We start from the raw sequence: 24,918 nt of genomic DNA, 5'->3' as shown, positions 1-24,918 counted from the left end.
GGCACAAATAACATGGCAGTGACTGATAGTAATGAGGCTATGACAGGTGAGGACCTTGAGATGATTTTTTATCACTAAGGAGGTAGTGGGCAAGTTAATGGGGCTAAAGGTAGACAAGTCTCCTGGCCCTGATGGAATGCATCCCAGAGTGCTAAAAGAGATGGCTAGGGAAATTGCAAATGCACTCGTGATAATTTACCAAAATTCACTAGACTCTGGGGTGGTCCCGGCGGATTGGAAATTAGCAAACGTGACACCACCTTTTAAAGAAGGAGGTAGCCAGAAAGTGGGTAATTATAGGCCAGTTAGCTTAACTTCGGTAGTAGGGAAGATGCTGGAATCTATCAAGAAAGAAATAGCGAGGCATCTGGATGGAAATTGTCCCATTGGACAGGTGCAGCATGGGTTCATGCAGACGACACTAGGATAAGTGGTAAAGCAAAAAGTGCAGAGGATACTGGAAGGCTGCAGAGGGATTTGGATAGTTTAAGTGAATGAGCTAGGGTCTGGCAGATGGATTACAATGGTGGCAAATGTGAGATTATCCATTTTGGTAGGAATAACAGCAAAAGGGATTATTATTTAAATGATAAAATATTAAAACATGTCGCTCTGCAGAGGGAACTGGGTGTCCTAGTGCATGAGCCGCAAAAAGTTGGTTATCTCCTCAAATAATTGTAACAAATTTGTCAGAAATAACCACCCCTTGATGAAGCCATGCTGACTCAGTCCTATTTTATCATGCATTTCCAAGTACTCCGCGATCTCATCCTTAATAATGGACTCTAAAATCTTACCAATGACCGAAGTCAGGCTAACCGGCCTATAATTTCCCCTCTTTTGCCCCTGTCCTTTCTAACAGTGCTGTTACATCACCCAATTCCAGACCACTGGGACCCTCCCTGCCTCCAGTGATTCCTAAAAGATCACCAACAATGCCTCCACAATCTCCTCAGCTATCTCTTTTGGATGTAGTCCATTTGGTCCCGGTGATTTATCCACCTTCAGACCTTTCAATTTCCCCAGAACCTTCTCCTTAGTGATGGCCACTACACTCGCCTCTGACTCTCCTGGAGCTCTAGCATGCCACTGGTGTCTTCTACCATAACCCCACCTAACCTTATTTTTGGACACCAAGGTCATTTTATCATTGCCAATCCACCTAACCTGCACAACTTTGGACTGTGGGAGAAAATCGGAGCACCTGGAGGAAACCCACACTGACACGGGGAGAACGTGCAGACTCCGCCCAGACAGTGACACTAGCCAAAATCGAACCTGGGACCCTGGAACTGTGAAGCAACAATGCTAACTACTGTGCTATATATGTTCTTGCAACAAATAATCAAATAAAAAATGTTGTCCTTTAATAATTAAAAATGTACATCTTCATTGCAGTTGCAAAGTCAAGGATTTGCTACAATCATCAGCCACAAGTGCTGAGTGATGGTCCATCTTGGCTTCCTCCGGAGGTCCCCATCATCACAGATGTCAGTCTTCAGCCAGTTCGATTTACTCTACATGATATCAAGGAACACCTGAAGGCACTGGATACTGCAATGACAATGGGCCCTGACAACATTCTGGCAATAGTATTTGTGTTTCAGAACTTGCCACAAAATTACTCAAGCTGTTCCAATACAGCTACAACACTGGCATCTCACAGGCAATGTGGAAAATTGCCAAGGTGAGTCTCTATACACAAAAAGGACAAATCCTGCTAGCAATGTCCACATCCCATGAAAGGATAAATAAGAAAATATCATCAGTAAAGTGATGGAAAGTACAATCAGCAAGGCTATCAAGAGGCACGTACTCAGCAATAATCTGCTCACTGTGCTGCAGTTTGGGTCCACCAGAGTCCCTCAGCTCCTGACCTCAATACAGCCTTGGTTCAAATATGGACAAAAGAGCTGAAATACAGAGGTGAGGCGAGAGTGACGGCAATTGATATCAAGAAACACTGGCAAAACTGAAAAATGGAAACTCTAATATAAAGCACAGTAAAAGAGTCAGAGGTGACGGGGTAGATTTTTCACTTTGGGTACACTTACAAGGTCAGAAGTGTGGATGTTTGCTGATGATTGCACAATGTTCAGTACCATTTGTGACTCCTCAGAAACTGTAGATGTCCATGTCCGAATTGCCCCTTAATTGGAAAATATTAATTGGGTAGTCTAAATTTATTTTTTAAAAGTCTCTATCTTAGAATGATGGAATGATACAGCACAGGAGGGGGTCATTCAGGTCACCTGTGCTGGCTCTTTGAAAGAGCTATCTATTGCCTTCCCACCCTGGAGCCCTCAATTTCTCTCCCCTTCAAGTTTTTATCCAACTCTCCATTTGAAAGTTTTTTTCATTCATTATTCATGGGATGTGTGCAGCACTAGCTGCATTTATTATCCATCCAATGCCAGGGCACTTAAGAGTCAATCACATTGCTGTCTGTCTGGAGTTACTTGCAGGTCAGGCCAACTAAGAAAGGCAGATTTTTTTCCCCAGTCTAGCTGACATCAGTGAATCAGTTATTACTGAGTCTACTCAGGGCAGCGTGGTGGTTTCCACTGCTGCCTACGGGGCTGAGGGCCTCAGTTCGATGTTGGCCCCGAGACACTGTCTGTGTGGAGTTTGCACATTCACCTGTGACTGTGTGGGTTTCACCCCCACTAACCAAAGATGTGCAGAGTAGGTGGATTGGCCTCGCTAGATTGCCCCTTAATTGGAAAAAAAATATTTGGTACTCTAATTTTTAAAAAAATATTGAATCTGCTCCCTTTCAGCTGGGGAATTCCAAATTAGTTTCTTAAAAATAAATTTAGAGTATCCAATTCTTTTTTCCCCCAATTAAGGGGCAATTTAGTGTTGCCAGTTCATCGACCCTGCACATCTTTGGGTTGTGGGGGTGAGACCCATACAACATGGGGAGATCATGGGGTCGTGATCGAACCCGCGTCCTCAGTGCTAACCACTGGGCCACCATGCCACCTGGAATTGTAAATGCAAACAATTTGCTGCACAAAACACTTTCTCCCTCTCATCCCCACTGGTTCTTTTCAATCTGTCTCCCTGTGTTTTTCTGTCAATGGGAATATCTCCTCCTCTCTTTAACACTGCCAGACCTGCTGAGTGTTTGCGCCATTTTCTGTTGACATCACTTTACCTGCCAGAGTATCTTGTCCGCCGCTCACCGTCTCCGAGCAACAAGCCCAGGCCGCTTATTGGTGCACGCAATCGCTTCCGGTGATGGACCGGAAATACATCCTTCTACCGGTTCTCGATCACTCCGCCAGTTATATAAAAAAGGACGTCATTGAAAACAACAGTAACCACCCGGGAAGCATAAATGTACAATTTTAACATATGGAACAAATTATAGACATAATAAAGTGAACGTTAACTCTTTTCACCGCCTTCTGGTAAGGGATTGGACGCGTTGAGCGGCGACGCTATTTGCTCTCCAGTTGCGGATATGCGCTGGGCGGAGGGGCGCAGGGTGTGAGGCGGCTACCCAGTGCTTGCCGGGGGTTGTGGTCCCATTGGTAAGCGAGTCCCGGATATCGGCACGGTTCAGCCGGAATGGGAAACTACAACCCCCAGAGTGCGCCGCGCAGACCAGACGGCCGGTGACGTGGTGGACGGAGCCACGTGACTGTCACCCAGCATTTGGCGGTCGAGGAGAAGCAGCGGTGTAGAGGTGACCCTGTAGGAAAATGGTCAGTATTTCAATCAGTGCTTTAATATATACCTTAGAATGGTTAATGTTTCAATCACTGCTTTAATATATACCTTAGAATGGTCAATGTTTCAATCACTGCTTTAATTTATACTTTAGAATGGTCAGTGTTTCAATCACTGCTTTAATTTATACTTTAGAATGGTCAGTGTTTCAATCACTGCTTTAATTTATACTTTAGAATGGTCAATGTTTCAATCATTGTTTTAATGGTCAGTGTTTAATCATTCCTTTAATATGCACCTTAGAATGGTCAGTGTTTCAATCATTCCTTTAATATGCACCTTAGAATGGTCAGTGTTTCAATCACTGCTTTAATTTATACTTTAGAACGGCCAGTGTTTAAATCACTGCTTTAATATACACCTTAGAATGGTCAGTGTTTCAATCACTGTTTTAATATGCACCTCGGACTATTCACCGGCTAGGGATAACTAACTACAATTCACAGGCTAGGGATAACTGACCACAATTCACTGGCTAGGGATAACTGACCCCAATTCACCAGCTAGGGATAACTGACACAATTCACCAGCAAGGGATAACTGACCACAATTCACCAACTAGAGATGACTGACCACAATTCACCAACTAGAGATGACTGACCACAATTCACCAACTAGGGATAACTAGATGTCACTGATGAGCTAGGATTAAGTAACTGCCTGTTCAGAGAAGTTAATGATGAACTGTGGATTCTGAAGAAAACAGCATATCAATCTTGTTTGCTTTGCAGATAGAGCAAGACAAGGTCAATTTTTACATTTAGGCCATGCAACTGGTAAATTATTTTTAAAAGCTAGACTGAAACCATAGAACCATGACAAGGCTAGATAAATGTGGCTATTTCTGATTGTACCTATAGCTTCCCTTTCAAGGGAAGTCTCTTCCTCGCAGTTTCAAATGTGTGGTCGAGGTTGCCGTAACGACCTTGAGAATTGTTCCTTTCATTCAGCCAGTCTGATTTTTTGACAGAATTTATTTCAATTGCTGCCATGATATTTTAAAAGAACATTGAGGGCCCAATGTTGTAATCATAACTGTCTATAATTTACAGAAATAATCTCAGTTCAGAATCTGAAAGCTCATTGCATTTATTTCCAGACAATTGAAAACCTAAGAGGGGCAGTGAATTTACAGTGGCAGTTCCTAACCAATAGAATTAGTTGTTTGAACTGTGAGTGATGTTAATGCACTGCATGTGAAAATAGGAAGTGGTCACGACTCAATGAGTGGTTTTGGAAGAGCTAAGATGGAAATTGTAGCTATCACAGCCTCAGTTGACTCATTGGGCTGAATTTTGCCACACGGTTCAGGAACTTGATGCTGGGATCATTTGTAAATTGTGAACCTGCTTGAAGCAGTAGCCTGCCTTCTAGTTGAGAAATAGACTGACCAGGAGATGAGCCAGAAAAACCAGGGACTCTTTCTTTGAGAGCTATGGAGATGTTCAACAATAATCTCATTTATCCAGTTCTTATATAATTCCTGTAACAGATGGAGAGAGAAAGGCCTCCAATAGGTGATATCAGAAGGATATTGCATAGGATATATAGCACAGAAACAGACCATTTGACCCATATGGTGCTTGAGCTTCCTACCAACTCTCAACATAACCTTTTAATTTCTCCCTCGTGTGTTTATCTCCTTTCTCTTGCATTGTTTTGATACTCTTAATCTCATCCACTCCCTGTGGTAGTGAGTTCCACATTCTCATTGCACTCTGGGTAAGCATATTCTCTTGGATTTCATGGTCTATCACATTGACGGCCTTTAGTTATGCATGAGAAGGAACATTCTCTCCATTCTACGAAAATATTTCATAATGTTAAAATGCGCTGTGAGGTCACCTCCCCTCCTTTTTATTAAGAGAGAAAGGAGCCAGCCTGCCACTTCTTATACAGTATATGCATTTGTGGTATCATTCTTTTACATCTGTTTTTGCGCCATTTTCTGTACCTCTGTATCCCTTTTATAAAATGACAGCTTGAAGTGCACATAGTACTCTGCAGTCTAACCCAAGGTTTGATTCACTTTTAACATAGCGTCTCTACTTTTCAGTTCTATCCATCCAAAGTAATCTGAGTGTTTGATTTGATTTTTTAAAAAGTAAACTGATTAATCTGTGAAAGTCCTTATTTATTGGTGTATTCATACTCCCAAATTTCTTTTGTTACTTTACCTCATTTAGATTCTCATTTTCCAAGTCATATATTGCCTCCTTAAATGTAGTAACTCATAATTATGTTAAGATTCATTTCCTAATTGTCCACCCAAACCTAAGAGATTGTACTTTTGATTCCAACATCTAAATTGTACAAATTGTGCAAAACAGTGGTTCCAGGACTAATCCTCATGATGTCCCCCTTTCTACCACCTGCCATTCTGAAGATATGCCCTAATGTAGCATAATTAAGGGAATAGAAGTTAACTCCAATTTCTGTACATTAAGCTGTGGGAGTAAGACAAGGGAATACATTTCATGCATTTGTACAGTAATCGCAGGATTGATGTCAGAAACAGTTCTTTGAATGATCAACACATGAAATAGATTTGCAGATTAGTGTGCAGGTGGTAAAAGTACTGGAACCGCTTTAAGAAACAGATAACTAGGAGGTGTGTGGGCGGCACATTGGCGTGGTGGTTGGCACGGTGCTGAGGACCCGGGTTCGAGCCTGGCCCGGGTCACTGTCCATATGGAGTATACACATTCTCCCCGTGTCTGCATGTGTCTCACTCTCTCAACCCCAAAAGCTGTGCAGGGTAGGCAAATTGGCCACGCTAAATTGCCCTTAATTGGGGGGAAAAAATTAGATACTCTAAATTTATTTTCAAAAATTAGAGGACTGTGTACAGTTTAGTTTGGATGAGCTGTAAATACATTGGGCATGTGGGATTGGAGCAAATAGCAAGGATACAAATGCTTTCATGCTCCACTAAACAAATACGCAGTTAGTTCCCACCACAGGTTAAAAAAAAACTGGTTAGTACCGGTCTGGTCCATAGCTAGGTAAATGAGATTTTGAAATGTAACTCGAGCTTTGAAGCTTTCAACAAATAAAGAATCTCAAAGTATTTAAGCCGTGGTAAATATCACAGGCATGAAATATATGAAGTTCACCCAACATTGAACATTAAATTTGTATAAAGAAATTTGTTTTTGTAGAGTCTCCATCAGGAAAATCCTGATCAGTATATTTTTAAATAAAAAAACGTTTCAATGTCAAGTACAACCTTCAGCACCATATCAATGGCTTTCTGTTGAATTTTCCTTTCAAAATAGAATACTCTGTACTTAAGCAAGGAACTAGGCTGGATAATTTGTCTATTCTGTGTCAAGGAGTGTCCATCTACTTTTGTCAATGGAAATGTCACTCAAACCAAGCCTCCTCAAATAGCATTAACACAGCTTTATGAGGAATCACTGAATATTAACTGATTGGAGGAATTGGTTGATTTGTTCAAATGACATGAATGGGATTGTAGAGTGTTATAATATTTTCCAGTGCCAAAGGTTCTTCTGTTCTTTGAGATCTAACTGATCTGATGTTGAAACGGTTTGCAAGTAATGTGATTTCGCGTAATATGACCTCTCCCTGTGAAATGGCCTTGGATGATTTTTCTACTGTAAAATTCTATAAAAAGACACATTGTTATGTGGGTACTGCAAAAACCAATTGTTTCCTTGGTTACAAGAATGTGATCCTGAACCAGTTCCAATTTTATATTTCCATTTCTACCAATGATAATGTTGTATTCCGTTCCAGAAATAATGAATGTTTTCCATAAAAGTGATTTCACGAGAGACTGTGTGTAGTGGCACAGATTAAATACCAATTATCTTAAAGCAAATTAATTAAATATCTGCTTTAGCTTCAATCCTCTTCTGTTGCTGACCAGACAGAAATCAATACCAATTCAGCTTTACACACTGATACCCAAGGGTTTAATTATTCAAGGATATTTTTTTCTTGCAGAAGTTTAGTTTTTTATTTAAATGTTCCTGAACCTTTCAAAGTGCTTGTAGAAAATGTTAAACCTATAATCCTTCAGCATGGTGTATTTATTTATTATGGATTTGTTTATAATGAATGCTGTGTGTTGGACGAACCCTTAATTTACTAGAACATAAAGGAAAGGATTCTTCCTCTTGTGGAAAAATCTATAATAAGGGGTCGCCCATTTAAGCCAGATAAGAAATGTTTTGTGAGGATCATGAGTACTGGAACTCTCTTCCTCAAAAGGCAGTGGAAGCAGAGACTTTATATTTTGGGGAAGTGAAAGATTATTGGGGGGTTGGCTGGAATGGTTGCGGTTACAAAATAGATCAGCCATGATCTTATTGAACGGCAAAGCACGCACGGCAAAGCATGCTCGAGGGGCCCAGTGGCGGCCTCCTGCTCATAATTTATATGTTCGCTTGTGACCTACAGGAAGGGTGAGCTTTGAAAAATAATGGGCGGGATTCTCCGTACTGCCGTACCAGTTTTCCGGTATGCCGCCGGCAGCGGAATTCTCCACCCTGACAGCCAACCAATGGGGGCAGCCCCGCGACGTCGGGAAATCCCCAGGTGTGGGTGCGCTGCCGGCGTATCAGAGAATCGCGACAGCGAAGAATACAGCCCAATGTGTATTTGTTACAATATTCTTCTTCCCTTTTGATTTCTCTTCCAGGCAGAACCCATTAAAGTTCTCGTGACTGGTGCTGCTGGTCAGATTGCCTATTCTCTTCTCTACAACATTGCAAAGGGCGATGTTTTTGGAAAAGACCAGGTAATGTTTGTTGTTATTAAAAATCAACTGATTGAACAGTTACAGTTTTTTCCTTTGCTTTTTCAAGACATTGGAGTATTGCAATAACAGCATTATGTTTATATATTTTAAAAAACAATGCTTGGTAACAGGAGAGAAAAAGAAAATAAATGGAACTCTTTAGAATCCAGTCCTTGACAAAACTATATATTTTAAAAAGTCAGATAGGAGGGGCAGCACGGTGGCGCAGTGAGTAGCACTGTTGTTTCAAGGTGCCGAGGTCCCAAGTTCGGTCCCAGCTCTGGTTCACTCCGTGTGGAGTTTACACATTCTCCCCGTGTTTGTATGGGTCTCACCCCCTCAACCCAAAGATGTGTAGGGTAGGTGGATTGACCACACAAAATTGCCCCTTAATTGGAAAAAGTGAATTGAGTACTCTAAATTTAAAACAAAAAAGTCTGAAAGTAATCTTAATTAGTATCACAAGTAGGCTTACATTACCACTGCAATGAAGTTACTGTGAAAATTCCCTTGTTGTCGCACTCCGGCGTCTATGGAGGTTCAGAGAGGAAGAATTCAGAATGTCCAATTCACTTAACAAGCATGTCTTTCAGGACTGTGGGAGGAAACCGGATCACCCGGAGGAAATTCACACAGACACTGGGAGAACATGCAGACTCGGCACAGACAGTGACCCAATCCGGGAATCGAACCCGGGTCCCTGGTGCTGTGAAGCAACAGTGCTAACCACTGTGCTACCATGCTGCCCATTCTGCAAATGGATCTACTGCTGAAATTACATTCTTCAGCTGACTACTTTCTCACCAGGAAAAGTTGTCATTTTCTCCTTTATAGAAAGTCAGAACAATAAACTTGTTTGAATCTCCTGTTTACCATGGGCAGTGTGTTAAGTTAGCCGTACATTATTGTGACTAGCTGGACAATGTTGAACAGATAGGCATATTTCATGCTGGTAGCCATAGGTATGAGTTGGGAAGAACTTTACCTATCCCGCTGTGAAATAGTGTCTTATCTGAGAGGATTCATTTTGGAACAAGATGGTGAATTTGTGTGGATATTATGAATCCTAATTTAAAACTAATGAAGGAATATTGTCTCAAAGCAAAATGCTTAATTCTGCTAAAGTGTCATTGGATGACTAAGTGAAAGCATCGTGTTGTGTGTAGTACAATACTAAATTATGTTTATTTAATGTAATTTCCAAAGCACCTCTTTCTTGTGCTGCTTGATATTACACCAATGATGCCCGTGCTCGATGGTGTCGTGATGGAAATCCGGGATTGTGCTCTTCCACTGGTCCAGGGTAAGTCGGCTAAATGTGGGCATTAGATGTTAATTTAAAACTAAAAAGTCTTATTTGTTCTTTTGTTTTCTACTTTAAAGAACTGGATTGACTTTTAAGTACAGTACCTTGTATATTTTGTTAAATCTCCCTTTGTGTTGGAAATAAAATCAATCTCCACTGCCAATTGCGAGTTTGTTAAACAAAGTCAGTCAGAGCTACAATTTAAACTCCTAATTCTGCAGTCGGACTTCCAATCCGCTGGTTGTGGATCTATTCAACTACTTTTATATGTAATTTTGTTGGAACAGCTTCTGTGCAATGATTGTGTTCCATATTTATGAATCTTTAACACAGAGTCAAATATTCAATCTGTTCAGTGCCCATTGCATCATTAGCGTTTCACAACCATTGATTAGAAAGTAGATTTGATGCGCAACTCTCATTGGTTTAGCTGTTGAGCATAAGTAAATAACAATGGCCTGTTTTCTTGCGGCATTGCAAATCTGGAATTGCTGATTGAGAGAAAAAACCTTGTGTACAAGCTTAGATAAAGATTGCAACTTATCAGCTGCCTTCTGATCTACATAATAAAATGTGGATTGCAGATTGAATCAAAGCTGTGGGTTTTCCTCTGGGAGACTTTTTCTCTTTTCTCCTCACACAAAGGTGCTAACGTGTGTTGGGGTCTGGTTGCATGAATAAATATTCTCCATTTCTGATTCTTACTGGAAGTCTTGATAGCCTAGTTGTCAGGAAGGTGTTTTGGACACGTATGGTCTTGTTATATCTTCACATCCCACAGACACACTTTGAAGCAGATGTCACTGGAAGGCAGTCAGGAATGGAAACTATGGACCATGTTTCTTTGCTCTAGCTCATGCGCCCTCAGGCCAGTTGTGGCTGTTGCTGATGCCCTTGTTCAAATCAAACCAACACATGAATTAAACTTGGAAATTCTGCTCCAGATACCTTAATATCACATAAAGACCATGGTTGTCCATGTCATCATCAGTGGAGATACTTGGAGCCTTTTTAAAGCTGAGCAACAAGAGCTGATGAGTTTCATCCATACCTCCTGAAAGGAGAAACAATATTGTTGGAAACAGTCGAATGTGGAACCTTCTCTAATCCTCACTTCAAAGCCAAGTCTCTTGACTGACTTTAACCTGTTGGCTCTTGGCCTTGGCAATTCTAGAAATGTCAGAGCTCCTTTCTGTAAGAGAAACAGAAACCTTAAGCTGCTCTTCCTCAGCAGTGACTGCTCGCAGTCAAAAGAACCATAGATTCCCTAAAGTGCAGAAGGAGGCCATTCAACCCATCAAGTCTGCAACAACCCTCTGAAAGAGCGCCCTATCTCGGCCCACTCACCCGCCTTATCCCCATAACCCCACAACCTCACCTAACCTGCACACCGTTGTACACTAAGGGGCAATTTAGCACGGCCAATCCACCTAACCTGAAATTTGGACTGGGAGGAAACCGGAGCACCCGGAGGAAACCCATGCAGATGAGGAGAAAGTGTAAACTCCACACAGATAGGAACCCTGGTCCCTGGCACTGTGAGGCAGTAGTGCTAACCACCGTGCCACCCATCCACCAAGAAGAAACCTTATTGACAAAATCCAGGTCACTTCAAATTATCTACTAATATAAAAGTAAAACACTGGGGATGCTGGAAATCTAAAATAGAAACAGAAGATGCTGCAAAATCTCAGCAGATGTGGCAGCATCTGTGAAACTCTGAAGAAGAGTCATATAGACTCGAAACGTTACCTCTGCTTCTTTTGCCACAGATGCTGCCAGACCTGCTGAGTTTATCTGACATTTTACTTTTTACACCAAATTATCTACTCCGACCTATTATTAGATATGGAGAGGGAAATTAGAATTGTCTCCCTTCTCAAAAGTAAGCCTTCATCTGTTACAGTTCAGAAGCTAGGTAGGGGAGTTGATGTTGATTTTGTTTAAAGATAGTTATTAGATTACTCTTAACTTATGCCTGTTCCTATCTGGAGGTAGTTGCGCCAGCATTTTAGGTTGGGGGCGGGGTCAAGGGAAATGCCGACTCGAGGGAATCATAGATTCGACCCGAAAGGTGGGATGGGAATTTTTGGAGATGTACGGAGAGGGCTGTTAGGATATTAAAGGATTTGTCTGGGAGGCTGGTTTGCGAAGTTTGAGGAGCTGGAGGAGAAATATGGGTTGGAGCAGGGGAGATGTTTTGGTATATAGAGGTCCGAAATTTTGCCAGGAAGGAGGTACAGAGCTTTCCGATGGCGTAGGCTCCCACTCTGTTGGAAGAGATACTGACGACAGCGGGAATGGAGAAGGGGTGTTGTTGGTGATTTTATGGGGTGATTCTGGGAGATGATAAGGTATCGCTAGAAGGGCAGTAGCACTGCAGCCTCACGAGGCCGAGGTCCCAGGTTCGATCCCGGCTCTGGGCCACTGTCCGTGTGGACATTCTCCCCTTCTTTGCGTGGGTTTCGCCCCCACAACCCAAAGATGTGCAGGATAGGTGGATTGGCCACGCTAAATTACCCCTTAATTGGAAATGAAACTGAATTGGGTACTCTAAATATCGCTAAAAGGGATTAAGGCAAAGTGGGAGGAAAAGTTGGGGGAGGATATTGAGGAGGGGTCATGGTGTGAGGTGCTCCGGGGGGGTGAATGCATCAAATTTGTGCACGAGGTTGGGGCTGATACAGTTGAAGGTGGTGTATAGAGCGCACCTCACGGGCGAGGATGAGCCGACTTTTTAAAAAATATATTTTTATTCTCCTTTTTCACATTTTCTGCCAAATTTGCACCCAACAAAAATAAACAATAAGCAATTGTGCTTATGACAATATAATGTCAATCCCCATATCAACAACAACAATCCCATCCTCCCACCAACAACCCCCAAACAACTGCCCGCATTTTAACATAAACAGACAACAAAAAGGAATCGGGAATCACCCATAGTCACCATTAACACATAGTCCCCCACCCCACAACCCTCCACACCCACCCCTCCTCCACCCTCGCCAACTAATATTCAATGTTATCCAATTCTTGAAAGTGCATAATGAATAACACCCATGAATTGTAGAACCCCCTCCATCCTTCCCCTCAGTTCAAACTTAACCTGCTCAAGAGTCAAGAATTCCAACTGGTCCCCCCGCCACGCCAGGGCACAGGGTGGAGAGGTTGCTCTCCAATCCATCAGGATCCGCCTTCGAGCGATCAACGAGGCGAAGGCTATAACATCTGCCTCCGCACCCGTTTCCAACCCCAGCTGATCCGACACCCCGAATATAGCCGCCCGAGGGCCCGGGTCCAGTTTCACATGCACAACTTTGGAGATTACCCTAAAAACCTCCTTCCAGTTATCCTCCAGCTTTGGACAGGACCAAAACATATGAGCGTGATTTGCGCCCCCACCCCCGGCAATGTTCACACACATCTACCCCCTCAAAGAGCCGTCTCATCCTCACCCTTGTAAGGTGCGCTCTATACACCACCTTCAGCTGTATCAGGCTTTCACTCTCCGGAGCACCTCTCACCAGAACCCCTCCTCCATACCTTCTTCCCACTTTGCTTTGATCCCTTCCAGTGGTGCCTTCTCCACTTCCAAAATAGCCCCGTAAACCACCGACACTACCCCCTTCTCCAGTCCCCCTGTCGTCAGCACTTCCTCCAGCAATATGGAGGCCAGCTCTACCGGGAAGCTCTGTATCTCCTTCCAGGCAAAATCTCGAACCTGGATATATCTAAACATTTCCCCCTGCTCCTGCCCTTACTGAGCCGACTTTTTGATGGGGTGGAGGATGTTTGTGAACGGCATGGTATCGGATCAGCCAGGGTTGGAAGCAGGTGCGGAGGCAGATGTCTTCGCCTCGCTGATTGCCCGAAGGTGAATTCTGTTGGAGTGGACGTCATCTTCTCCACCCTGTGCCTCGGCATGGCGGGGGTCTGCTGGAGCTCTTAACGCTCGAGACGGTGAAATTTGGGTTGAGGGGGAGGATGCAAGGGCTCTACAACTCATCATGCATGTGGGATAAGGGGATTGTTGGCTGGGGGATTACCATTGTATTTGTTGTTATTGTTGATATCTGTTGTAAATTTTGATGTAAATGTGAAAAGGGAGAATAAAAATATTTATGAAACAAAACTTATGCCTGTTCCTTGCAGAGGTCATTGCAACTGACAAAGAAGATGTAGCTTTCAAGGACATTGATGTTGCGATTCTTGTGGGCTCAATGCCAAGACGGGAGGGCATGGAAAGGAAAGACCTACTCCAAGCGAACTCCAAGATATTCAAATCCCAGGGAAACGCTTTAGACAGACTTGCCAAGAAGACGGTCAAGGTAACAAAAACTTAGATTTGGTTTTAAGTGCCATCATCTTCCATGTAGAACTTGAAGCCACTTAATTGATTGGGACTGGTAAATTTGCTCAGCACTTTTTTGTAATCTTTCCAAATTCAAGGGAGATTCCTAAGGAACAACAAGTGGTAAAATAAACAATCCTGTTGAACAAAAAAATTGTTGAATTTATGCACAGATCTAGTGGATGAACATTGGAAAGTAGAAAGCAAGTGCTGGAAATACTCAACAGGTCAGGGAGCATCTGAAGAGAGAAGCAAAGTTAACGTTTCGGCTCAGTGACTTCATCAGAAACATCAAGTCATCGATTTGAAACACTGTTTTTCTCTCTAGTTCAGAACCATTCGGGATAATTGGTTCTGTCATTGACTGACGCAATTTGATGTTGATCTGTAACATTACTAAGCTTGACTGTAGGAATTAAGAACATCGAGGGAGGTGGTGACGTAGTGGTGATATCACTTAGACTAGTAATCCATAGCCCCAGACAAATGCTGTGTGGATATGGGTTAAAATCCCAGCATGGCAGCTGGTGGAATTTATATTCAATTAATCTAGAATATTTTTTAATAACTAGTTGGTAGCCATAGAGGACTACAGCACAGAAAACTGCCCTTTGGCCCATCGCATCTGTGCCAGTCAAAAACAACCACAGAAGCATTCTAATCCCATTTTCCAGGACTTGGTCCATAACCTTCTTTGCCTTGGCATTGCAAGTACACATCTAAATAATTCTGAAATGTTCTGAGGGTCTCTGCCTCCACCACTCTTTCTTTCAGGCAGTGAGTTCCAGACTCCCGCCATCCTCTGGGTGAAAAAGTGTTTCCTCACATTCCCTCTAAACCTCCTGCCCCTTACCTTAAATCTATGCCCCCTGGACATTGACCCCCTCCACCAAGGGGAAAGTTTCTTCCTGTCTACTCTTTCCATGTCCCTCATAATTTTATACATCTCAATCATGTCCCCCCTCAGTCGTCTCTGCTCCAAGGAAAGAAAACCCAGTCTCTCTTCATAACTAAAACCCTGCAGCCCAGGCAACATCCTGGTAAATGTCTTCTGCACCCTTTCCAGTGCTATCACACCCCTCCTATAATGTGGATTCCAGAACTGCACACAATACTGCAGCTGTGGCCTAACCAACATTTTATACAGTTCCAGCATGATCTCGCTGCTCTTAAACTATGCCTCGGCTATTAAAGGCAAGTAGTAACCATTAAATCATTGTCAATTGTTGTAAAAACCCACCTGTTTCACTATTGTCCTTTAGGAAAGAAATCTGCCACCTTTACCTGGTCAGCCTATATGTGACTCCAGATCCACAGTAATGTGGTTTACTCTTAATTACCCCCGAGGTGGTCCGGCAAGCCACTCTGTTGTATCAAACCGCAAAAAAGAATGAAACCAGACAGATCAGCCAGCATTGACCTAGATAGGCACTGGAAAAGACAGCAGCAAGCTCAGCCCGTCAAAACTGCAGAGTTATTCTTACTAACATCTGGGAGCTTGTGCCAAAAACAGGAGAGCTGTCTCCGAGACTAGTCAAGCAACAGCCTGACAGTCATTCTCAGGGAATCATATCTTACAGACAATGTCCCTGACATCAACATCCCTGGGTATGTTCTGTTACACAGCAGGACATAGCCAGCTGAGGTGGTGGAGCAGTGGGATTACAGTCGGGAGATAGTTGCCCTGGGAGTCCTCAACATTGACTCTGGACGTCATGAAGCCTCATGGCATCAGGTCAAACATGGGTTTTGTAAGGGCCACGAAGAATCCAGCACGAGTTTTCAGGATACAAAGAAATAACATTTATTTACAGTAACATATATACACACACAACAGCAGCAGCAAATTCCCTTGCTGCTCACTCCTCTCTCTCTGCTGATTCCAAACTGGCCAGCTCTATTTATGCAGGGAGTCTGCTAATGATTTCTCCGCCCCCTCATTGGGGAAGCTCCTCCTCCCATAGGATTGTGGGATTGTCATTGGCCCCTAGCCAGTGGTAAGCAGGCAGGTTATAACTGTACATCCACGACCGGGGTCCGAGGATTCCCCCTCTGAGGTATCTTGTGTCTCCAGCTCAGAGTCTGCTGCCTCATCATCTCGCGTCTCTATCTCCACGCGGTTCTGTCAAGACTGCGCAGGCTTTGAGTGAGGTCACCAGAGGAAGATTGTGAGGAATACTTTCCATTGTGTCTGATCTCTGTGGTGTAGAAATGAGCTCCGGGGCGGGAATCTTTGGAAGGGATAGTCTTCCTGGACCGAACGTGGTCTACATGTTTTGCACTGGAGACGGACCCTGGGCTTGCACCTGGTAAGAGATAGGGCCGTTTTCAGTTTTGGAAGGGGGTAGCAAAGACCGTGTCGAGAGTGGTGGGATCCAGGGTCCGCGCCAGGCTGGGGACTCGCAATTTTTGGGGTTGCAGTGGAAGCCGGGAGTGCAGGAGGCGATAGAGGCCGGTGTTCTGGCCTTTGCGTCCCTAGTAGCCCGGCGGAGGATCTTGCTCCAATGGAAGGATGCGAACGGTAGGGAAATAGGCCGACAGCAGCAGCAACCCGGGGGGAGGGAGAAAAGGATTGGGGGGAGGGAGAACTGTGCACATGGGTTGGCGGAGGGTGCTACCTCTCTTTTTTTCTCTTGTGTTTTTCTCTTCTTTCTTTTTCTTTCTTTTTGTTCTTTCCTTTTGTTTGAAGTTGCTCTCGAAGCTGGGGGGGGGGGGGTACTGTTCATGGGGTGTTACCGCGGTTGTATGTTAATAGAATTAAGTATTTTGTAAAAATTTCAATAAAAATTATTTTTTTTTAAAAAAGAGAGATAGGGCCCGTTTGGCGAAAGATTACGCCAGGGACCCACTGGGCACCACCAGCAAAATTCCGAACGAACACTGGGTCACCGGGTGCAAACTGCTGAATCGGCTGATGGCGAGAAAAACCATGTCCCTGCCGTTCCATTCACCTGAAGAAGGAGCCGTGCTCCGAAAGCTCGTGTTTGAAACAAACCTGTTGGACTTTAACCTGGTGTTGTAAGACTTCTTACTGTGCTCACCCCAGTCCAACGCCGGCATCTCCACATCATGCCTGCCGTTCTTGTGTGAGGTGTACTTTTGCGCCAATGTCCGGGGAAACCATGCCAAGGCGGGTGCAAAGTCTCTGGCCCATTAGGAATTCTGCGGGAGCTACCCCAGTCACCGCATGGGGGTGGTCCTATATGAAAACAAAAAATGAGCCAGTCTCGTGTCCATCGACCCGGAAGACTGCTTCTTCTCTTCTTTTTTTTTCTTTTCTTTTTTTTTTTAAATTTAGAGTAGCCAATTATTTTTTCCAATTAAGGGGCAATTTAGCGTGGCCAATCCACCTACCCTGCACATCTTTGGGTTGTGGGGGTGAAACCCACGCAGACACGGGGAGAACGTGCAAACTCCACACGGACTGTGACCCAGGGCCGGGATTCAAACCCGGGTCCTCAGCGCCGTAGGCAGCAATGCTAACCACTGTACCACCGTGCTGCCCTTCTTTTCTTTTTTTTAAATAAATTTAGTGTATCCAATTAATTTTTTTCTAATTAAGGGGCAATTTAGCGTGGCCAATCCACCTACCCTGCACATCTTTTAGGTTGTGGGGGTGAAACCCACGCAAACACGGGGAGAATGTGCAAACTCCACACGGACAGTGACCCAGAGCCGGGATCGAACCTGGGACCTCAGCGCCGTGAGGCAACAGGGCTAACCCACTGCGCCACCGTGCTGCCCGAAGACTGCTTATTGAGGCCTCGTTTGAATGTCTGCATTGCGCGCTCCGCCAACCCATTTGAAGCTGGGTGGTATGGGGCAGTGCGGATATGGCGTATGCTATTCATCTTCATGAACCTCGCAAACTCCTCACTTGTGAACGGAGTGCTGTTGTCCGTGACCAGCACCTCGGGGAGATCATGTGTACTGAAAGACAACGCATCTTCTTGATTGTTGCGCAGGACGTTGTGCCTACCATCTTATGCACCTCTAGCCATTTAGACTGGCTGTCTATTAATAGAAAGAACATGGATCCTTGAAAAGGGCCGGCAAAATCTGCATGCAAGCGCGCCCAAGGCTGCCCTGGCCATTCCAAGTGATATAGGGGTGTGGCCGGCGGAAGCTTCTGATGCTCCTGGCAAATGGAGCAGTTTTGGGCGACCTTCTCAATGTCGGTGTCGAGGCCTGACCACCAGACATAACTCTGGGCCAACATTTTCATTTTGGTCACACCTGGATGCCCATTGTGCAAGTCTCTCAGTATCAGCTCCTGTCCTTTTTCCGGGACAATCACACACGTCCCCCACAAAAGGATGCTGTCTTCCACACTGAATTCGGACAGCTTGGAGGAAAATGCCCGCAACTCGCCTGGGAGCTGTCTATGCTGCCCACCATTGACAGGACTGGCTCCGTCTGGGTCCACTCACAGATTTGTGATGCCGTGACAGGCAAGGTGTCCATAAAATTTAGGGTTGCAACCACCTCACCGGTCGTGGGGTCCAGAGAATACTCGTATGCAGCGAGCAACAAAGCCCAGCGCTGGATCCGTGCGGAAGCAATCGGTGGTATTGGCTTATCCTCTCTGAAAAGTCCCAGCAGAGACTTATGATCAGTCACGATAGTGAAGTGGCGGCCATGCACGTACTGGTGGAAACGTTTCCCTCCTTCTCGATCTGCGCGTACTTTTTTTCCGCTGCAGTCAATGTGCGGGAACAAAAGCTATCAGCCGCTCGGCCCCATTCTCCATCTTGTGGGACAGGACGGCCCCAATACCATACGGGGATGCATCACATGTGACGAGCAAAGGCTTTCCAGGATCATAGTGGGTTAGTAACCCAGACGACGACAATTGTTGTTTTACCCGCCGGAAAGCGGTTTCTTGCAGCTGACCCCAAACCCAGGTGTGATTCTTCTTTAGCAGAAGGTGCAACGGGGCCAGCATAGTTGCCAGATTGGGGAGGAACTTTCTGTAATAGTTTACAAGAGCGAGAAACGAACGAAGATGCAAAGTGTCAGTCGGGGCGGGGGCCTGTCGAATGGCGCGCACCTTCTCTGCGATGGGGTGCAAACCTTCGCAGTCCACCCGATAACCCAGGTAGACTACTTCCTTCGCCTGAAAGACGCACTTTGTGCGACGTAAACAGACTCCAGCCTCCAAAAAGCGTCTAAGGACAGCCTCCAAATTTTCCGAATGTTTCTGCTCTGACGTCCCTGTGATCAAAACATCATCTAAGTAAGATAGCGACACGCGGTAAACCTCTCAAAATGCCCTCCATACCGCGTTGAAAAATAGCGCAGGCAGAGGATACTCCAAAGGGCAAACGTGTATATTCATACAGGCCCCGGTGTGTATTAATCGTTACATATGGCCGGGAGGCAGGGTCCAGCTCCAACTGTAGGTAGGCGTGACTTGTATCTAATTTTGTGAATGAGAGTCCGCCTGCAGGCTTCGCGTAGAGATCCTCTATGCGAGGCATTGGGTATCGAACTGTGGCATCTGGCTTAATTACAGGTACAATTGGTGCTGCCCAGTCAGCGAAACGGACGGGCCTGATAATACCCAAGGACTCCAAACGAGTGAGCTCCCCTTCTACCTTCTCGAGCAAGGCGTAAGGCACCAGGCGTGCCCGGAAATAGCGCGGCGTGGCTCCTGGTTCGACTTGGATACGGGCTACGGCCCCTTTTATTTTTCCCAAACCGGGCTGGAATACATCTGGGTATCGTCCTAGCACCTCAGTCAACCCTCCAGAAACTGTTTGGAGGATGTGCTGCCACTGAAACCGCAAATGGCGCAACCAGTCCCGACCCAACAGGCTGGGCCCATGGCCGCGCACCACGATAAGTGGGAAACGCCCCTCCTGGCGTCCATAAACATCAGTGTCATCGTAGTTCCTGCAACGTCCAATGGTTCCCCCGTGTAGGTGGCCAACCTGGCTTGTATGTTGTTTAACGTAAGTGTCTATATACCCTGCTTGATGCGGTCAAATGTCCTCCGGGCGATCACGGAGACCGCTGCGCCAGTGTCCAACTCCATCTCAAGCGGGTGACCATTGACCCGTACTGTCACTTTAATGGAGGCCACACGGGGAGCTGCCACACAATGCAGCTGCAGGCAGTCGTCCTCCTTCTCCACGTCCTCGGGGGTAGTCGCCGCAGGTTCATCCAAATGAAAGGTACGGCCCCTGGACTGGCCCCAGTTTCGGTCGGAACAACGGTGCCTCTAGCGCCCCCAGGACCGGGGTCGGCGCCTACAAGTCTGACACGGACATGGCTCCTCGTCCATTGGTTCTGGAGAAGGCTCCCTTCGGGGAGGAATGTCCCAACGGCCACTGGCATCGATCTGGACGTCGCCTCGTCCAAGGTACCGCAGGGGTGCAGGGGGATGCTTTCGGACGGAAGGGGTTGCACCCCAAGGCATGCACCTCCATTCCCTGTAGCTCCTGCACTCCTCGTCCTGCGCTCTCTCGGGATAATACTATTTGAATGGCCTGCTGAAAAGTCAATGTTGGCTCGGCTAACAACTTTCTCTGGGTGGCCGCATTGTTAATACCGCAAACCAAACGGTCGCGTAACATTTCTGACAAGGTCTCACTATAGTCACAGTACTCCGCAATCCTGCGTAGCCTGGATAGAAAGTCGGCAAGGGATTCTCCTGGGGTCCTCTCAGTGATATTAAACCGGTAACGTTGAACTATCGTGGATGGGGTTGGGTTAAAATGTTGTCCCACTAAGTTCCCAAGTTCATCAAACGTTTTGGTGTCCGGCGCAGCTGGGTACGTAAGGCTCCTAATCACCCCAAACGTACGTGGGCTGCAGGCGGTGAGCAATATGACCACCTGGCGCTCGTTTTCAGTGATGTTGTTTGCCCGGAAATAGTAACGCATCCGTTGTGCATACTGGTTCCAGCTTTCCAGCGCAGCATCAAAAACATCCAAACGTCCATACAGAGGCATGCTGTAATAGAAAACGACTTCCAACCTGTGTCCAACAAAAATCCAGGGAGGTGGCTTCAGCAGTGTAGACAGCTATTCACTTTAACCCTCGTCGCCAGTTTTGTGAGGGCCACGAAGAATCCAGCACGTGTTTTCAGGATACAAAGAAATAACATTTATTTACAATAACATATACCGTATATACTCGCGTAACATGCGACCTTTGAAGACCTAAATTTTGACCTGAATTTGGGGGGTCGCATGATACGCGAGATACAGAATTTCGGATGTGAAGTACTGGTCAAGATTAGGCTGTTAAGCAGACCGTATCCATTAACGGAAAGTCAAATGGACATTATTATGGACATAATGAAATATAAAACAGGAATACATATGTAGGTTATTAACAAACTTTAATAAAACTTTAATAAAAAAACTATTAAAACAAACTTTTGCAGGTTAACTAAAATCCGTCAAATTCGCTTTCATTGCTATCAGTGTCATCATCAAATAAAGCTTGGAATTCTTCTTCATCGAGGCAGTCGTCATACTGATCATCTTCCAGGTCTTCAATATTTTCATCCTCTTCTCCTGCATCTTCGAATAAAGCATCATCTTCACTTCCATCCAAAGCATTTGCTATTCCACATTTTTAAAATGCTTTAACAATTAAATCTCCATCTATCTCAGCCCATGCTTCTTTTACCCACAGACACAGTAGAGGCAAATCCGGAGCCTTCATATTCCCTCCCTTCGTAAATGATTTCTCTCCTTCCATCATCCAGTCATTCCATTTCTTTCTTATATTGTCTTTAAATGGCTTATTAATGGATACGTCAAGTGGCTGAACGACGTTAGTCAAGCCAGCTGGAACGATTGCTATATCGGTGTTTGATTCGCGAACAGCTTTCACAACAGAATCCACGCGATGTGACCTAAACATATCCCACACAAGTAAACTTTTTGGGCGTCGTAAACCACCTGCTCTTGATTCCCAAACTCTCTTCAGCCAAATCTTGCAACCATTATCGTTCATCCAACCTTTTTCATGGACATGGACAACGATACCATTTGGAAATTTTACTTTGGGCATTAATTTCAGTTTAAAAATAACCATTGGAGGAAGTTTCGTCCCATCTGCCATACACGTTAGTACAACCGTAAAATGTGTCTTTTCATGCCCTGTAGTTTTGATAAAAATACTTTTTTCACAGATTTATTAACGGTTGAGTTTGATGGCATATCAAAATTCACGGGTGTTTCATCCATGTTTCCAATGCACGATAACTGATAGCTGTTAGCTTTGCGATGTTTGATTACAAATGTTTGAAAACTAGTCACTTTTTCTTCTAATTCTTTTGGGAGTCTCTGTGCAATTTTTGTTTTTCTTCTTAACGCAAAGTCATGTCTTTTCATGAACCGCGTACACCATCCAGGACTTGCAGTAAACTCACGAATGCCCATGTTTCTTGCTTCTCGCAAAGCATAAAGTCTAATTTTAGATCGAGTTATAATATAACCATTTTCCCGATTTTCGGACACCCACTTTGAGACGTTATCTTCTAATTGCGGCCAATGACATTTCGACCCGCAATTAGCGGATTTATAGGAAGGACTTTCCATCAATTTCTCTTTCTGTTTTCTCCAGTTGCGGACACGGCTTTCTCCGACACCAAACAGCTTTGCAGCTTTAACGTTGTTGCTGTGTTCCGCTTCGGCAACGACTTGCAGCTTCAATTTGGCAGTATATTTCTTGGCAGATCTTTTCTCCATAGTGGCTAATGGTAGAATGTATTCGACCGTTATGTGTTACGCGTTAGTTAACTGCTTATTACCGTGATTAGAAACCGCAAAACAGCTGGTTGTTTACGGCGGTTGTTAACGGCGTAATTTGGTATCTCATTTGGTGTCTCAAAAAAGTGACTCGCATGATACATGAGGTATAGCATAAAATCATGTTTTGGGGTCTAAAATTTAGGGGTCGCATGATACGCGAGATTGCATGATACGCGAGTATATACGGTATATATACAACAGCAGCAGCAACTTCCCTTGCTGCTCACTCCTCTCTCTGCTGGTTCCAAACTGGCCAGCTCTATTTAGGCAGGGAGTCTGCTAATGATTTCTCCGCCCCCCTCATTGGGGAAGCTCATACTCCCACAGGATTGTGGGATTGTCATTTGTCCCCAGCCAGTGGTAAGCAGGCAGGTTATAACAATGGGTAAGGGAACCTCATAGTGCCTCTTTCTCTTTTCTCTCTCTTTTCTCTCTCTCTCTCTCTCTCTCTCTCTCTCTCTCTCTCTCTCTCTCTCTCTCTCTCTCTCTCTCTCTCTCTTTTTCCCCCCCCCAACACCTCTCTCAAAACCTTTCAGCAAGGGTGCAGAATTTACTCTGGCTGGGGGACTTCCACGTCCTTCTCCAAGAGTGGCACCACTACTGACTAAGCTGGTCAAATCCTAAAGTACTTGACTGCAAGACTGGGTCTGGAGCAAGTAGTGTGGGAACCAACAAGGAAACACATAACTGTCCTCTTCCTCACGGATCACCTGTTGCAGATGCATCTGTCGATGACAGTATCAGTAGGAGTGACCACTCTACAGTTCTTATGCAGACATCCCGTTTTCACATTGGAACCAAAACTTTGCAGTTGTTTATAGGTAATGGGCTCAACAAAATACATTGTAAACAATTTAAAAATCCATCCCTGCAAATATATTTGACCTAATATGTGATATTTAAATTTCACGTTTGACCTGGCGTGACTAGATGTTTGCTTGCTGCCATTATTATTGGATTCTCTCAACTACAGTTGTAACAAACCAAATTATTTCTTGCAGGTTCTTGTAGTGGGAAACCCCGCAAATACCAACTGTTTGACTGCACTGAAGTGTGCTCCCTCGATTCCAAAAGAGAACTTCTCTTGCCTGACTCGTTTGGATCATAACCGAGCAAAGGCTCAGGTATTTATAGAAGTTGCTTTTAAGGAGGTGTGGCGCATCGGCCGGAGGTGGGCCCAAGAAAGGGGATGGCTGACCGGCGGGTGGATACTTTGACCCCAACTAGGCTGGTCACTTGGAATGTCCGGGGGGCCAAATGGGCCGGTAAAGAGGGCATGTGTGTTTGCGCACCGGAGGGGACTGAAGGCGGACGTGGTGATGCTGCAGGAGACGCATCTTAAAGTAGTGGAATAGGTCAGGTTGAGGAAAGGTTGGGTTAGTCAGGTTTTCCACTCGGTGCTGGATTGAAAGACAAGAGGGACTGCGATTCTGATTAACAAGCGGGTGGCATTTGAGGTGGGGAGGATAGTCTCAGATGTGGGAGGTCGATATGTCATGGTTAGTGGCAGGGATGACGGTAGTGCTGGTCAACGTATGCACGCCAAATTGGGACGATGGGGATTTTATAAAGAGGGTGCTGGGGAAAATTCCGGACCTGGATTCGCACAGGCTGATTATGGGTGGGGATTTCAACATGGTTATTGATCCAGCCCTGGACCGGTCTTGCTCGAGAGCAGCCAAGGTGCCAGCAATGGCAAAGGAGCTGAAAGGGTATATGGGGCAGGGGGGGGCCTGGAATCATGGAGATTTAGGCAGCCGAGAGCCAAGGAATTTTCTTTTTTCTCCCACGTACACACGGTGTACTCCCGGATAGATTTCTTTGTGGGTAGAGCCCTGTTGGGGTGGTGGACACGGGGTATTCGGCAATTACGATCTCGGACCATGCTCCGCACTAGGTGGACCTGCAGGTCAGTATGGATAGCAAGCAGCACCCGCAATGGAGATTGGATTTGGGTCTATTGGTGGACAAAGCGGTGTGC

The 24,918-nt window shown here is 45.0% G+C and overlaps 2 protein-coding genes across 3 annotated transcripts in view; one reads left to right on the top strand and one right to left on the bottom strand.

The window, feature by feature from the left end:
• Nucleotides 1-3,462, bottom strand: part of LOC119971744 (WD repeat containing planar cell polarity effector) — a 248,136-nt gene extending 244,674 nt beyond the window's left edge. The window contains exon 1 of one of the 2 annotated variants that reach the window (XM_038807780.1): nt 3,161-3,462. The gene's annotated coding sequence lies outside the window, so the exon portion shown is untranslated. The remainder of the gene's footprint in view (nt 1-3,160) is intronic. The other variant, XM_038807770.1, reaches the window with a different exon arrangement.
• A 91-nt stretch (nt 3,463-3,553) lies between these two features.
• Nucleotides 3,554-24,918, top strand: part of mdh1ab (malate dehydrogenase 1Ab, NAD (soluble)) — a 33,941-nt gene continuing 12,576 nt past the window's right edge. The window contains 5 exon segments of the mRNA XM_038807804.1: nt 3,554-3,713; nt 8,408-8,506; nt 9,713-9,809; nt 13,968-14,143; nt 23,939-24,061. Of these exon segments, the coding sequence (XP_038663732.1) occupies nt 3,711-3,713; nt 8,408-8,506; nt 9,713-9,809; nt 13,968-14,143; nt 23,939-24,061 (498 nt within the window). The 5' untranslated portion in view covers nt 3,554-3,710.

Source organism: Scyliorhinus canicula, chromosome 1, assembly GCF_902713615.1.
Source record: "Scyliorhinus canicula chromosome 1, sScyCan1.1, whole genome shotgun sequence".
In the NCBI taxonomy this organism is placed as follows: domain Eukaryota; kingdom Metazoa; phylum Chordata; class Chondrichthyes; order Carcharhiniformes; family Scyliorhinidae; genus Scyliorhinus; species Scyliorhinus canicula.
The sequence above is the reverse complement of the archived record's forward strand: the minus strand, read 5'-3'. Positions and strand labels throughout refer to the sequence as shown.